Consider the following 15,974-nt stretch of genomic DNA (forward strand, 5'->3'; position numbering starts at 1 on the left):
CTCACCGGGATTCAGAGAGTATTTGGGATTCAGAGACTGGTGGAGAGTGTGGATTTCCCCCAGAACGTGCGTGTAGAGTGCCGGTGACAGTTGGGAATAAAGAATTGCTGTTTGAATCTACAAGGCTGTGAGTGGCTCGTGATTTTGTGCCCAGCCAGACTGCGGCAGCTGTTCAATAAAAGAAACTAGGATTCAAGAGAAATGGCTTGGGCTAGGGCTGTAGCTCACTGGCAAAGTGTTCTGCCTAGAATGAGTGAGGAGGCACTGGGCTCAATCCTTAGCACCACATAAAAATAAACAAAATAAAGGCATTTTGTCCATCTACAACTATAAAAAAAATTACGAGAGAGAAAGAGAGAGAGAAATGGCTTATTCTAGGAGCAGGAAACATAAAATATTTCTGAAACATCTTGTACAGCCAGAAAGTAAGGAACTACTTAAAATAGCCACACACTGATGAGGGTATATCAAAAGAACACAGAGCCAACTGCAAGAACTCCCAAGAGCCAAAGCTAGAACAACTTGAGCAACAAAATAAAGTAATATTGGATTATAACCCAAAGAAAAAAAATATATTCAATGTTAACAAGTGCACATAAATATAAATGACTGAATAAATAATAATTTCAGGGGGAGAAAAGCCATGCATGGTGGCACAGGTCTATGGACCCAACTACTCAGGAGTCTAAGGCAGGAGAATCACTTGAGCTCACAAATTCAAGAGCAGCCTGGGCAACATAATGAAACCCTGTCTCAAAATAAAAGATGTGGCTCAGTAGCTAAACACCCCTGGGTTCAATCTCTTGTATCAAAACAAACAAACAAAAATAAAATGTACAATATGGAAAGAGGAAGAAAAAAAGTACAGTGGGGAAACCTAACAGCAAGATTACCAAGGCAAATATCAACAATCATCAACCATATTGATAGCCTATGCCCCCTGCTATGGATTAAAAATGGCACTTATTCACTGATCTCTCCCAATAACCCATAATCCCAGTCTTATCATGACAAAAACATCAAATTCCAATAGTAGGGCATCCAACAAAGTACCTGACCAGTACTCCTTAAAACTATGAAGGTTGTCAAAAACAAGGAAAAACTAAGGAACTGTCACAGCCAAAGAGTCTAAAAAGACATAAAAGCTAATTGTAATGTGGTATCCTGGATGGGATCTTAGAAAATAATATTGGGGGCCGGGGCCGGGGCTGTGGCTCAACGATAGAGCACTCTTCCGGGATATGTGAGGCCCTGGGTTCAATCCCCAGCACCACATAAAAAAAATAAAAAGATATTGTGTCCACCTACAACTAATTAAAAGAAAAAAAAAATAATATTGGGTAAAAAACTAAAGAAATCTAAAAAATAAGAACTTTAGTTAATAATGAGGTTTTTTTTTTTTTTTTTTTTGTACTGCCATTGAACGCAGGGATGCTTAACCACTGAGACACCTCCCCAGCCCTGTTTTTATTAGAGACAGGGTCTCGCTGAGTTGCTAAATGCCTTGCTAAGTTGCTGAGACTGGCTTTGAATTTGCAATCCTCCAGTCTCAGCTTACTGAACCGCTGGGATCATAGGTGTGTGCCACAGTGCCTGGATTAATACTGGTTTTTAACTGTTATGTATATATTGTACTAATATAAAATGTTAATGGGGGAATGAGGTATGAGGATACTTTGAAACTCTGTACTATCGTCTCACTTTTCTGTAAATCTCAATCAGTTCTACAAACAACTGCCAAAGAAAGTTTGAGTGGGTTTTTTTTTTTTTTTTTTTAATATTTTTAGTCATAGACAGATCAAACCCAGTGCTTCACACATGCTAGGCAAACACTCTACCACTGAGCTACAACCCCAGCCTTGTTTTTTGTTTTTTTTTTTTTTGAGACAGAGTCTACAGAGTCTTGCTATGTTGCTGAGATTAGCCTTGAACTTTTCGATTCTCCTTCCTCAATTTCAGGAATAGCTGGGATTAAAGGCATGCACCACCAATGCCTTGAGAGTTTATTTTTAGTGAAACTTTATCAGATCTACGTTTACTATATATGGATACTTTTCCAAATGCATATATATTGTACCTTTTAATTTATTTTTTAGTTGTAGTTGGATACAATATCTTTAGTTAATTTATTTATCTTTTTATGTGGTGCTGAGGATCGAACCCAGGGCCTCACCTGTGCTAGGCGAGCGCTCTACTGCTGAGCCATAACCCCAATTCCCCAACAACAACAAAGACATGATAGCTCCATAATATGAACTTAGTATTCCTTTTTAAAAAATTTCTTTAGGCCTATTTACCCAAAATTGGGATATTCTTTGAAAATACACTGGAATTCATATACTGTAAAGTAACATAGGTTTGATGCACTATTCAAAATATGCTACTAAATTTGTCCAAGGTATGCTGTATTCACTATTTTCTTTTTGGTACCAGAGATTGAACTTGGGGGCACTAGACCACTGAGTCACATCCCCAGACCTGTTTGGTATTTTATTTAGAGACATGGTTTCAATGAGCTGCTTATTAGCACCTCACTTTTGCTGAGGCTGACTGTAAATTCTCAATCCTTCTGCCTCAGCCTCCTAAACTGCTGGGATTACAGGCATGAAACACCAAGCCCAGCTTATATTTTCTTTGTAAGTCAGTTTTGTAAGGTTTTAAAAATCAGCTTATCTAGGGGCAGGGAATGTGGCTCACGGTAGAGTGCTCACCTAGCACACACGAGACCAAGGGTTCGATCCTTAGCACCACATAAAAAAATAAAATAAAGGTATTGTGTCCAACTACAACTAAAAAATAAAATATTAAAAAAATCAACTTATCTAGACCATTAAAATCGTCAATGTATTAACATTTTCTTCTCCTTTTATTATCCACTTTTAATTTTTTAGCTTAATATTTATTTATTTATTTATTTTAGTTGTAGTGGACACAATGTCTTTATTTATTTTTTACATGGTACTGAGGATCAAACCCAGCACCTTGCATGTGCTAGCCAAACTCTACTGCTGAGCCACAACCCCAGCCCCCTCTTTTCTTAATATCAATCTAATCTGTGCTAAAATTCTGTTCTTTCCTATTTGACAGTAAAACCTCCTAGGATTTTTATGCTCTTATTTCAACTATATCCTTCATTTTGTTATTATTTTATTCTGTGGTTCATGTTCTCACTTAAATTGGATCCTTAAGTCATTAATTGTTCAACCTTTCTTCACATATGTAAGCTTATAACTTTTCTTTCATCTACCATGTTCCATGAACTCTACTGAGTTTCAAGGTAGTATTTTCCACTATCATCACAAAGTTGTTTTGTGGTCCTAGCGATGGAATCCAGCGCCTTGTGCATGCTGGGAAGCCCTCTACTACTAAGATATAGCCCAAGCCCCGTAAAGTTTTAACTCCATTGTAATTTCTTTTTAAACCAATGGGTTATTTATAAGTATGTTTTCATATTTCCAAACATACTTATTTGTATTTATTTAGTTATGTGCCTGTCTCCAATATCAGACTAAGCTTCTTAAATTGTCTTTGGCATGCAATGAATGCTGTCTGAATTTAATTTAACCCAAGAAATACCATAGGAAACCTACTTAAGTGTCCCGTCACTGTATTTAACCATAAGTACAATCTTTGTAAGCTATTTAAATAAAAGTGATCTCATTTCCCATCATTAGTACTAAAAAGTATGTCCAGAAATACATATTCTCTTACTTGAACAAATACTTTGCCCAAACGATGCAATGAATAGGTTCTGAAGGTGTGTTACGAATTGTACAGCCAGGAAAAGTTCTCTGGGTTGGCTTAGGATGACATTCATAACACTCGGTCACACCCTACAAAATCAGGACATGAAAAAAATATTTATTTCAATGGTGGTTTTTCAACATTATAAGGTAATATAAACACTTCATTCCTTCACCTACATTCCTGTTTATGCTATCTAGGAAATTTTAAGATAATAATTTAATATTTAATAATACTTCAATATTTATCAACTCCAAGATCATTATTTTACAGATAAATAATCTCTTAATACAAAAGCTAATTAAATCAACCACAGTAACAGCTAAGAATAAGCCAGGACTCCTCTGATTCCTGGCCCAATGAACATTACCTACATCAAACCAATAAAAATTATTCTACCTCAATGTCAAATAAGAGAAGTTTGTGTTGATTGTATGAAACAGGGAAAAAAAAAAAGCTACCAGAAAGACAAATAGCTTTCCTTGACAACAGCCCAAAGGTGAAAACTTATTAAGCATTATTCACAGCCATACCTTTAAAATCTCATAAAAATTATGTAAACTAAAAGTATTTAAGAGCTACCTAGAAACATGGAAAAAATCCTAGGTATTACCAAATTTCGCTTGTTTTTTCATTGGCAACTCTTAACCTCAGTCCTATAATGCACACTGGTGTCTCAGGAGCACTGAAATGAGGTAAATAATGTCTTTCTAATTTATACTAAAGAATAATCCAGAAAATACTGTTTTAATATAAATTATAGCAAATTCAGGGTTTTCCCCCACAACACTATTTCTTGTGCCCTTGACCCTGCAACATTCTTTCTTTAGAGGCATAGCCACAAGCAGTTATGCTGTGTATTACCATGAAAAAATAGAACTACTGCCTTGATATATGAACAGACACTGAGAACCTCCATTTATTCAACTAAATTTAATACACACTAACAGGTATAATCACCTTTGTAGAATGATAATGAGTGAACTTCCAATGGCACTATTTAATAGTTGAAATAAATTAAATACTAACACAGATAAACTGCCCCCATCCACAAAACAAATAAGATAAAATCTGAAAATCTTTCTTCTTCCCTTTTTGGTGTGGGTGTGTGCATGTGCACATGTGTGTTTGGTACTAGAGATTGAACCAAGGGACACTCTATCAAAGACCAATTATCTCCAACACTTTTTATTTTATCATGAGACAGGATCACACCAAGTTACCAAGGTTGGCATTGAACTTGTGATCTTCCTGCCTCAGTCTCCCGAGTAGGTGGTAATATAAGACTGTGCCACTGTGCCCAGCTAAAAACCCGCAAATTTTAAATACAGTGTAATTAGTGAACCCAGGGGCACTTTACCAGTGAGTTATACCCTCAATTATTTATTTTTTTCCTGAAATAGTCTCGCATATGTTGCCAAAGCTAGCTTTAAATTTGCAATCCTACTGCCTCAGCCTCCCAAAGCGGCTAGGATTACAGGCATGGCACCACTGAGCCTGGCACTTCCTTTTCATAGTTTCAAAACTTCCCAAGCAATTCTCAAAATGTATTTATGTTTAACTCTTTAAAATAACTAGAAGAAAAAAAGATCTGAACAGCAAATCGATCCCAATGTGGGGATTTTATAAAAATAGGTTATAAGCACACAGGTATTTGCTCTAGTATACTTTAGTTTAAGTGTCTGAAATATTTTACAAATACACCCAAAACAGTTCTCTTCAGATCTCCACATCCAAATTCCTTAAGACAAAAAGTAACCCTCAAGACATTCCTTAAGACAAAATGTACTTAGTGATGGGGACTGATAATAAGCATATGCTCTACCATTAGGCCATACCTCCAGCACAAAAGGTAACTTCTAGAAGGGTGGTTTACCATTTATCAACTACAGAACAAGGTGTAGTCTCAGCACTAAGAATTGTTTACCATAAATTTATTATGCTTGCAAGTCTAAGGATTTCAATGCATAAGTTTATTCAAACAAAGTAGCACAGATCCAAAAGATCTTTCCAACTATTGTCTTTTGGGGTATCTTATATAGCATCCTAATTTTGGGAGAATTAACCCATAGCTTTAAGCATCATGGTAAGTTTTATTTTTATTTATTTATTTATTTTTATTTTTTTAAAGAGAGAATTTTTTTTATTATTTATTTTTTAGTTTTCAGCGGACACAACATCTTTGTTTGTATGTGGTGCTGAGGATCCAACCCGGACCACACGCATGCCAGGCGAGCATGCTACCGCTTGAGCCACATCCTCAGCCCTCATCTTAAGTTTTATATGGCATGAAAATCCTTTTGTCTTGGATGTTAACCTGCTTACAGTATATAAACCCAAAGTTCATTATTTATTTTCTCCTTTTTTTTTTTTTTTTTTTTTTTTTAGTATTGGAGATTGAACCCAGAGGTGCTCTATCACTGAACTACATCCCCAGACTTTTATATTTTGAGACAGGGTCTAAGTTGCTGAGGTTGGCTCTGAACCTGCATTCCTTCCTCCTGCCTCAGTCACCCAAATAGCTAGGATTATGGGTGTGCACCACCAAACCAGGATCCAAAGTTTTATTTCTTTCCTCCCTAAGGTCTCAAATAAATATTTGGAAAGTAAAGCACAAAACTCTTCTTTACCTTTTTGATAGTAGTTACTTGTCCAAGATAACCAGCAGTCCCACTCTCAATAAGAGGAACGTCAGCTGCCAAACACATCCTATTAACATGGTTTCGTGCAGCTAGAAGAAAAATATTAGTTAGCAAAAGAGTTTTTTTTTTAATATTTACTTTTTAGTTTTAGGTGGACACAATATCTTTCTTTTACATTTATGTGGTACTGAGGATCAAACCCAGTGCCTTGTGCATACTAGGGGAACACTCTACCACTAAGCCACAACCCCAGCCCCAGCAAAAGTGTTTTGAAAACACAAATTGGTTATCAATAACTACAGTGAAATTTATCCATACCATTTCTCGTTTTTATTTTATGTACAATTTTCTAATGGCTATGGCTAGAGGAATTATAGACATTCTAAGACTCATTAGCAACGTCATAAATTTACTACAAGCCAGGTATGGTAACATGTGCCTATACCCCAGCAACTGAGGAGGCTAAGGCAAGAGGATCACAAATTGGAGGCCAGCCTCAGCAAGTTAGTGAGACCCTGTTTCAAATCAGAGGACTGGGGATATAGCTCAGTGATAAAAATGCATCCTTGAATTCAATCCCCAGTACTTTAAAAAACAAAACAAAATAAAAAAATTTACTCCAGGAAAAGCATACCTAGAAACAATTTTTAAATTCTCAAATTCCAAAGTGCTAGGGCTGGGAGTGTTAGCCTGCTGAAGGTCCTGGGTTCATTTGATGCCCAGCACTGCAAAAACAAACACCAAGGGGCTGGAGCTATAGCTCAGTGGCAGAGCGCTTGCCTAGCATATGTGAGGCACTGGGTTCGATCCTCAGCACCATGCAAAAATAAACAAATAAAATAAAGACATCCTGTCCACCTACAACTACAAAAAAAAAAAAAAAAAAAAATCAAAAGGCTACCTTTTTCTTCTACTGCTGTACTATTCTACTGTAATTATAAGGTAATACATATAAGTAAATAAAGAACAATTAAGGCAGTTTAAGGTTAGGAGAGAAAAGATGAATCAGGTTAAAAGAATCATTCAGGCTTTCAATGTTTTTTCTTTTGGTATTTCTGGCCTAAAATTATTACAAAACTTATCTGACAAATACTTTTACATGTGGAAGTAATTACAGGCAAGTAATATTATTCAAATATTTCCCCCCACATTCCAAACACACAAACTATGACTGGTTATACAAAATTGGGTTATATGAAATACCATCCTGTGTTGTAAAGGGCTTGAATACGATATTAAAATGTGTACATTTCTTTAGGCGCAGTGTTGCACACCTATAATCCCCATGACTGAGTCTCGAGTTCAAATTCCAAGTTCAAAGCCAATCTCAGCAATTTAGTGAGACCCTAAGCAATAGCAAGACCCTGTTTCAAAATAAAAAGGACTGGAAATGGGGTCCAGTGCTTAAGTGTCCTTGGGTCAAATCCCCACAAACCTCCCCCTCCCAAAATTGTAATACAATCTAAGGGAGCCAGGTGTGGTGATAACACACCTATAATCCCAGCTACTCAGGAAGCTGAGGCAAGAGGATCTTAAATTCAAGCTCACTCTGGGCAATGTAGCAGACACCATCTCAAAATTAAAAAACAAAGAAGTTGGGGATACAGCTCAGAGGTAGAGCACTTGCCTAGAATGTTTGAGGCCAAGGATTTAATTCCCAGTACCACCTTCAATCCAGTCTAGTATTCAATCCAGTCTAGTATCTTATATAGCACTGGATACACTAAAAATAATCGAAGGCCAGGCACAGTGGCATACACCTGTAATCCCAGCAACTCAGGAAGCTAAAGCAAAACGATATCAAGTTCAAGGGCAGCCTCTGCAATTTCATGAGGCCCTACAATTTAGTGAAACCCTGTCTCAAGATAAAAAATAAAAAAGGCTGGAGTTTTAGCTCAGTGGTAAAACACCCCTGGGTTTAATCCCCAGCACAAAGGAGAGGAGCTGTGCCTTTTAACTTTAGCACCCTATCATCTCATTCCCCAAACAATGAACTTTTATCCTTGATGGCACTTTTTAGAATTATCTGAGAAGCTTTAAAAATGCTGTCCAGTCCCCCTTATAGTGTTTTAACTGGTCTTTAATGAGACCTGGAGAGTCATTTTTCTTAGGTCCCCACACAAACAAAGTCACACTGTATTTAAAGTGTGCCACCAAGGAAACAAACTCATCCACATACACCCCTTTATTTACATCATGTGGTCGATTAGTAAAGTATATATAATTGCTGAATTCTTGCCTGGAAAAAAAATCGTTTCTAGAAAAAATTGCAAGTGACATGCTTTTTTGATTTTGGGTTTTGGTACTGGGAACTAAACCCAGGGGTGCTTTAAGACCGAGCTACATCCCTAGCCCTTTTAATTTTGACACAGGGTCTCACTAGATTGGTGAGGTTCTCACTGAATTGCTGAGGCTGGCCTTGAACTTGCAAGCCTCCTGCCTCAACCTCCTGAATCACTGGGAGCCCAATTGGAAAACTTTAAACCTGGTCTTACTTCCTTTTAGTTCTCTAAAGTTCTAACTCATAAAAAAAATTTAATACTAAATTTCTTAAAAGCTTTAATATGGGGAAGGGAAAATACAGGGATGTCAAAATAGTAAAATGATCTTACCTCTGTTATCTAATGCATTCATGACCAATATAAACTGTCGAAAAAATTCCACATTATAGTCTGGACTACAAAGCAAAACAAAAAGATCAACAAAACCAGCCTTATATACAATCTTCACAGTATAATACAAAATTCAGAAAAGTGTAATAAAGTAACAACAGCAAAATATAACTGATGTTAAGAATATATACCATATAAAAGGGGCTTGGGCTGAGGTTCAGCCGTAGAGCACTTGCCTAGCACATGTGAGGCACTGGGTTTGATCCTCAGCACCACATAAAAATAAGTAAAATAAAGGTACTGTGTCCAACTACAACTAAAAATATATATATATATTTTAAAAAAAAAGAACATATACCATATAAAGTCTGACTTTTTCCAAACATAAGTAAATTAAAAGAAATTATTTCCCTCAAATTCCTATGCTTTTTGGCCAGCTACCTCGGGCATAAGAATAGTATCTCAAACTAACAGAAAGATGGCATAACCTCACTAGTCCCACCAGGCCTTCTCAGGGCAGCCAAGTGCCTGGGAACATATAAAGAACACATTCCCAGGATCTGCTTGGCCTATGGCTTCACTCCACATGGTCCGAATCAGGCAGGACTCAGGCCCCTAGGGTTTCTGCTTTTAGCATGCTGGGAAAACAACACAGGATAAGAGGGTTATGGGGCTATAGGCAGGTCTGTAGACCAAACATCTAGAGGGAAAAAATAAGTTGAAGATACAAATGCCCTTATGAGAAAGCCTAAGGCTGTCTCTAATTCTAGTATCTCAAACAAAGACTATTTGTGTGTATGTGTGTTGCTGAGGACTGCTCCCAGGGCCTTGTGCATGCAAGGCAAGCACCCAACCAACTGCCCACAAACAAGGAGTATTTTTCATACCATTTACTTTTGAGCTAGACAGCAACTGTAGACAAAGGATAACTTAGGGGATGGGGATGTGACTCAGTGGTAGAACACTTGCCTAGCATGCCCAAAGCCCTAGGTTCAATCTCAGCACCACATACGAAGAAGAAAAAAAGGTAATTTGTACCCAGAGTTTCTTTGTTCCATGCCTCCCACATTAAATATTTATTTATTTCATATATCATTTATATATTATCAAAATTATTGACCCACTATAATTCCCAGTGTTAAATTACCACATTAGAGTATTGATAAACAGATTATTTTGGACGGAAACCTTTTAAATTAAACAAGCAACCGTTAAAATCAATCAGAATGAAATATACTTAAACATGTCTGAATTATTATCTACAAGGAATTTTAAACATCTTATTTTAATTAGAACTGAGTGCAATGTCACACGCCTACAATCCCAGCAACGTGGGAGGCTGAGGTTGGAAGATCATCAGTTTAAAGCCAGCCTCACCAACTTGGGGAAACCCTATCTCAAGATAAAAAAATAAAAAGGACTGGGGATGTAGGTCAGTGTAAAGCACTTCTGGGATCATTTCCTACTATGAAACAAGCCAACAAAAATATATATATAAGATCTTTCCTAAGTGTCCAAGTAACTTATTTATTAACAATATTTAAATCTTATTACTTATCTAGATCATGTAAACATACATAAACTGGTAAAAGAATACCACTTAACTTACATGGGCACAAACTACCAGATTTTTATTATCCTAGAAAAATCTTTTTAAAAAAACATAATGATCTGGGCACACATATCTGGGTAATAAAAATAACATGCTTAAGCTTAATTAAAAATTCACAGCAAATACAACTTCACAATATAGTAATTAGAGCATACTTCATGATGCTGTCATGGTAAGCTACAATATTAGCTTTCGGGTAAAACTGCAGTACACTTTCTTTGGCAACCTGGAAAACAAACAACAGTAAATTACTATAACATTTTTTTGAATATATATTTGAAATGTACTTCTGGCAGACACAATTCTGGTAACTCACCTACTTACCCAGTAGTCTTATTTATGTTAAACACTAACAAAATACAAAAATGTGATAAAATTTCATTAAGATTAAACTCCATCATATTTATAAAACAGGACAACCTTCTCCTATACCATAGCACATCCACTTCTGTATGAATGGTAAGCCTCAGGAAAAACATAAAATGTGAGGACAGGGTGTAAATTAGTAATAAAGTGCTCAGGTAAGTAAGTGCACATAATACCTTAGGTTCTATAAGGAAGAAAGGGAGGGAGGGAGGGAGGGAGGAAGGAAGGAATTATATACAGGGCTAGGGATGTGGCTCAGTGGTAGAGAGCTTGCCTAGCATGTGCAAGGTCCTGGGTTTAATTCTCAATACTGCAAAAAAAAAAAAAATGAAACGAACAAATGTGTACTGCAAAAGCCAAGTGTCGGGCTGGGGATGTGGCTCAAGCGGTAGCGCGCTCGCCTGGCATGCGTGCAGCCTGGGTTCGATCCTCAGCACCACATACAAACAAAGATGTTGTGCCCGCCGATAACTAAAAAAATAAACAAATACTAAAATTCATTCTCTCTTTAAAAAAAAAAAAAAAAAGCCAAGTGTCAATCAAAAGAAACCTTAAATAACCATCTACACAAGTATAAATACAAACTACAATGATACACAGATGGTTGTTTTGAGTAGGGTGTAGTGGCACACGCCTGTAATCCCAGTGGTTCAGGAGGTTGAGGAAGGAGGATCTGGAGTCCAAAACCAGCCTCAACAATTTAGCAAGGCCCTAAGCAAGGCCCTAAAATATTGAAAAAAAAAAAAAAAAGCTTATTTTGAGAGGAAGACCTCACTTAATCCACTAAGTCTAAAAGGTTTAGCAAAGTATCCCTGGAGAAAGGAGCCAAAATATGAAAAAGAAAAGAAAACTGGGAATTGGACAAAAGGACTGACAGAGAGAAAAGATGCTTTAAGCATAGAAATCATGAAGATTGTAGCTTCTCTTGCTACAAAGAAGAGCCAACCTCTAGAGGGTATAGGAAAACAAGGCTATGGAAATCAGAAATTTAAATATGAAGAAGACACAACAAATCACCCCAATTACAGGATTAAGTAGAACACTTCTATTTCCTTTGTAGACCAAAAACAGAGGGCTAGTCCTCCCTTCACTTCCATCTTTTTATTCTCCACACTCAGCTTAAAGAGATAGCTTTAGGGGCTGGGATTGTGGCTCAGCAGAAGAGTGCTCACCTAGCATGTGCCAGGCCCTAGGTTTGATCCTCAGCACCACATAAAAATAAATAAAAGATATCATGTCCAACTACAACTAAAAAATAAATAAAATATTGTGTCCAACTACAACTAAAAATAAATAAATAAATAAATAAATAAGAGAGAGCTTTACCCATTTTCTTCCTCTTGTAAGAAAGGCAAAAATTAAGCCATTATGGCTCACTGTCCCATCAACATAACACCTAAAAAACTTAACTTGGGCAAAATATACCACTATGGTAACCTTACAATAAATACTTACAGAAAAAACATATTCCTTGGTGAAAATAATAATATTCATTAGTATTAATGTCACTGACAAAAATCATAATTTGTATAATAAGCTCTAGATTATGATTTCCAACCTATTCTAATGCTCCTGTGTCAATTTCATTAAAATATTTGCAGAATTGAAAACTTGGGACTTAATGAGTTTCATAAATAAAAGATTCATCAAAGGATTATAGAAACAGTATGAGAAATAGTTACCTGTGCCTTTGATCTTCCAACATGTTTCTTTTGAAACAAAAACTGCCTGTTGAGGTTACTGACATCAATAGTGTCCAGATCAATCTACAAATGCATAAACCCCAGATAAATTACAAATATTGTGGTATGTTTGAGCAATATCACTATCTTAAGCATTTATAACCTAGAATTTTTTAATATTTGCTACATAGCAGAGAAAATGCTTTGCAGACCAATTATACCAAAACTGCTAAACTGTCAGGAACAGTGGCATACACCTGTAATTCCACTGATTTGGAAGGCTGAGGCAGAAGGATCACAAGTTCAAGACCAGCCTCACCAATTTAGTGAGGCCCAGTCTTAAAATTCAAACAGAAAAAGGTTTGGGGATGTGGCTCAGTGGTTAAATGGCCCTCATGTCTATCCCAGGTACCTCCACCCCTGCAATGAAAAGAATGCTTTTTGTTTATTTAATCATCCTTATAAGTACTTCAGAAAATTTCTTTGAAGGCATTAAAATATATATGATTTACTGAAAATATAAAATTTAGCTTGGCATGGTGGTACATGTCTAATCCCAGCTACTTGTGAGACTCAGGCAGGATAATCACAAGTTCAAGGCAGGCCCAGGCAATTTAGTTAAGACCCTGTCTCAAAATGAAAAACAGAAAGGGCTGGGGATGTGGCTCAGAGGCAAAGCACCTGTAGGTTCAATCCCCAGAACCATGAAAGAAAAAAAAAAGTGTGTGTGTAGATTGGTGAAGATATAAATTTATATACATACATATAAATTCTAAATCTCAATCTAATTTCTTTCAAATCCAATATAAATTTTACTGTGCCCTGTTCTTTTTATTAAATAATATGTGACTACCAGATTTACTAAATTCTTGCTGCCTTCTTTAATTCAAGCCTACATTTATATACCAAATTTCACTTACAATTATTACTGAGGACTATAAAAGAACTTTTCTACATATGGTTAAAAAAGTGTCATGTTTTAAGTCTCATCTAATTGCTGCCTAAAAATATATATGAGAACTATAAGAAGGCCCGGGGTTGTAGCTCAGTGGCAGAGCTCTCAACACTATGTAGGAGGCCCTGAGTTAGAACTCCTATACTGCAAACAAACAAAAAAGAATAAATAAGGAGCCTGATGCCATGGCCCACACCTGTAATCCCAGCTATTCCAAGAGGATGAGGCAGGAAGACCACAAGTACCAGGCCAGCCTAGGCAATTTAGCAAGACCCTATCTTAAAAATTTGAAAAATAAAATAAAATGGGGTTGGAGGTGGTGCATGCCTGTAATCCTAGAGGCTCTGAAGGCTGAGGCATGAGGATTGAGAGTTCAAAGCCAGCCTCAGCAACAGTGAGACACTAAGCAACTTAGTGGGACCCTGCCTCTACATAAAATACAAAATAGAGCTGGTGATGGTGGTTCAGGGCCCAAGTTCAATCCACAGTACCAAAAAAAAAAAAAGGGGGGGGGGGTCGTGGTGATGGTGGTTGGGGCTGTAGTTCAGTGGTAAAGTGCCCATGTTCAATCCCCAGTAGCACTCCCTCAAAAAAGTAAATATAAGGAAATAATGGCCGCAATAATTTCATTTCAGTTCAATAAATTTAATAAACAGTAATCAAATGTTCTAAGTGTAGCTGGGCAGGTGGGCTATAACGACAATCACAATTACTGGGGAAGCTGTAGCAGGAGGATCTCAGGTGGAGGCCAGTATGGTCAACAGGAGAATCTACCTCAAAAGAAAAAAACCACACAGGGCTGGCGTTGTGACTCAGAGGTAGAGCGCTGGCCTACCATGCCTGAGGCACTAGGTTCAATCCTCAGCACCACATAAAAATAAAATATTGTGTCTACCTATAACTAAATATTAAAAAAAAAAAAAAAGAAAAACCACACAAAAAAACATTTTATGTTCTAGCTTTTTTTTCTTCTTCTTGGTACTGGGGATTGAACTCAGGGCCTCAGGCATATTAGGAAATCGATCTACTATTGAGCTACATCCCCAGTCCTCATATTCTAAAAAAATTGTGACAAATCCTAACAGTTTTAGTCATAATTTGTGAACACTGTCAAAACATATAACCATCTAAGGATTTATTTGTACTTCTAACTTTGCTACAAAAATTAAACCAAATAAAAATGTTAAAAAATATAACCTTTTATTTTTCAGGTTCCCACATCACTCTTTGGTGGGAGGGGTGCTGGGGATTTGAACCCATGGACAGCAGGGCATTGTGGAAGCATGCCTGTAATCCCAATGGCTCGAGAGGCTGAGGCAGGAGGATTGCAAGTTCAAAGCCAGCCTCAGCAACTTAGTGAGGCACTGAGCAACTTAGGAAGACTTGTGTTTCTAATAAAATTTTTTAAAAAGGGCTGGGGATATGGCTCAGTAGTTACGCCCCCCCGCCCAGTTCAAAACAACAACAACAAAAAAACATAAACCCAAGGGTAATAATTTACCACTGAGCTACATCACTAGCCCCCAACCCCTCTTTTTGAGGCAGGGTCTAAAAAAACTGGTGAGAATGGCTCCCCTTGACTTTGTGATTCTCCTGCCTCAGCCTCCAGAATTACTGGGAAATTCACTATCTTATCTATTGCAAAATGCTTATTTTAAGAAAGTACCAGTATTTATCAGCGTATGTGAATTTGCGGTACAGAACTGGATGAAAAACTAAGCAAAGAAAAACGTGTATATTCTTTCCTTCTAATCAGTCCTTAGTTCAGTCTGCTACCTTTCACTCTTTTATTAGAATAGTCTGTCTCCTCTACTTTTTTCCCTCTTCACCTTGCCGGTACACCTTAAGTGTACTTAAACTCACATCCAAGTTCCAGGTGTTATCTCCAATCTAAGAGATAAATAACCTGACTTACAATTACAGTAGCTTTCTGTCATTGTACACCAACGCAAAAGTTAAAACCCTAAACACATCTTGAATGAAATAAGCGAGTGTATCTATGCTGTACTCAGCGGAGGAGCGCGAGCCCCAAAGGAGTCCTGCCACTTTGCTTCGTGACCCAGGGTAAGTTATTAAATCCCATTGCATCTCACTTCCCTCATCTGTTAAAAATAAAATGAGATGAAAACAGTGCACACGCATGAGATGGTGGTAAAGAGTAAATGAATTAGTATAAACCGCTCCAGAAGAGCGCTCGGGACGTGGGGCTGCTGTGAAAGCCGTCCTCTGGGTCGTAATTTCTGAGTTAGGGGAGACCTGCAAATTAGAGTCACAACATCCACGAGACTCAATCTTTTCCTTCACTCCACTGCAATTGGGAAACAGTTTCAAAGTGAAAAGGTACGAGGCCACTTCCATCGC

At 37.2% G+C, this 15,974-nt stretch overlaps 1 protein-coding gene across 3 annotated transcripts in view; it reads right to left on the minus strand.

The window, feature by feature from the left end:
• The window catches only part of Uba2 (ubiquitin like modifier activating enzyme 2), a 46,139-nt gene that overhangs the window by 29,675 nt on the left and 490 nt on the right, over positions 1 to 15,974 (minus strand). For all 3 annotated transcript variants that reach the window (XR_009227067.1, XM_046447940.2, XM_046447938.2), the window contains exons 2-6: positions 12,659 to 12,742; positions 10,766 to 10,836; positions 8,999 to 9,063; positions 6,375 to 6,475; positions 3,712 to 3,833 (exon numbers count right to left, since the gene is read on the minus strand). Coding sequence is in view for 2 of the 3 variants with exons in the window: in XM_046447940.2 (XP_046303896.1) it covers positions 3,712 to 3,833; positions 6,375 to 6,475; positions 8,999 to 9,063; positions 10,766 to 10,836; positions 12,659 to 12,742 (443 nt within the window). In the remaining variant the exon portion in view is untranslated. The remainder of the gene's footprint in view (positions 1 to 3,711; positions 3,834 to 6,374; positions 6,476 to 8,998; positions 9,064 to 10,765; positions 10,837 to 12,658; positions 12,743 to 15,974) is intronic.

This window comes from Marmota monax, unplaced genomic scaffold, assembly GCF_021218885.2.
Source record: "Marmota monax isolate L192 unplaced genomic scaffold, Marmota_monax_Labrador192_F-V1.1 WCK01_AAM20220418_F8-fsc00101, whole genome shotgun sequence".
NCBI lineage: Eukaryota > Metazoa > Chordata > Mammalia > Rodentia > Sciuridae > Marmota > Marmota monax.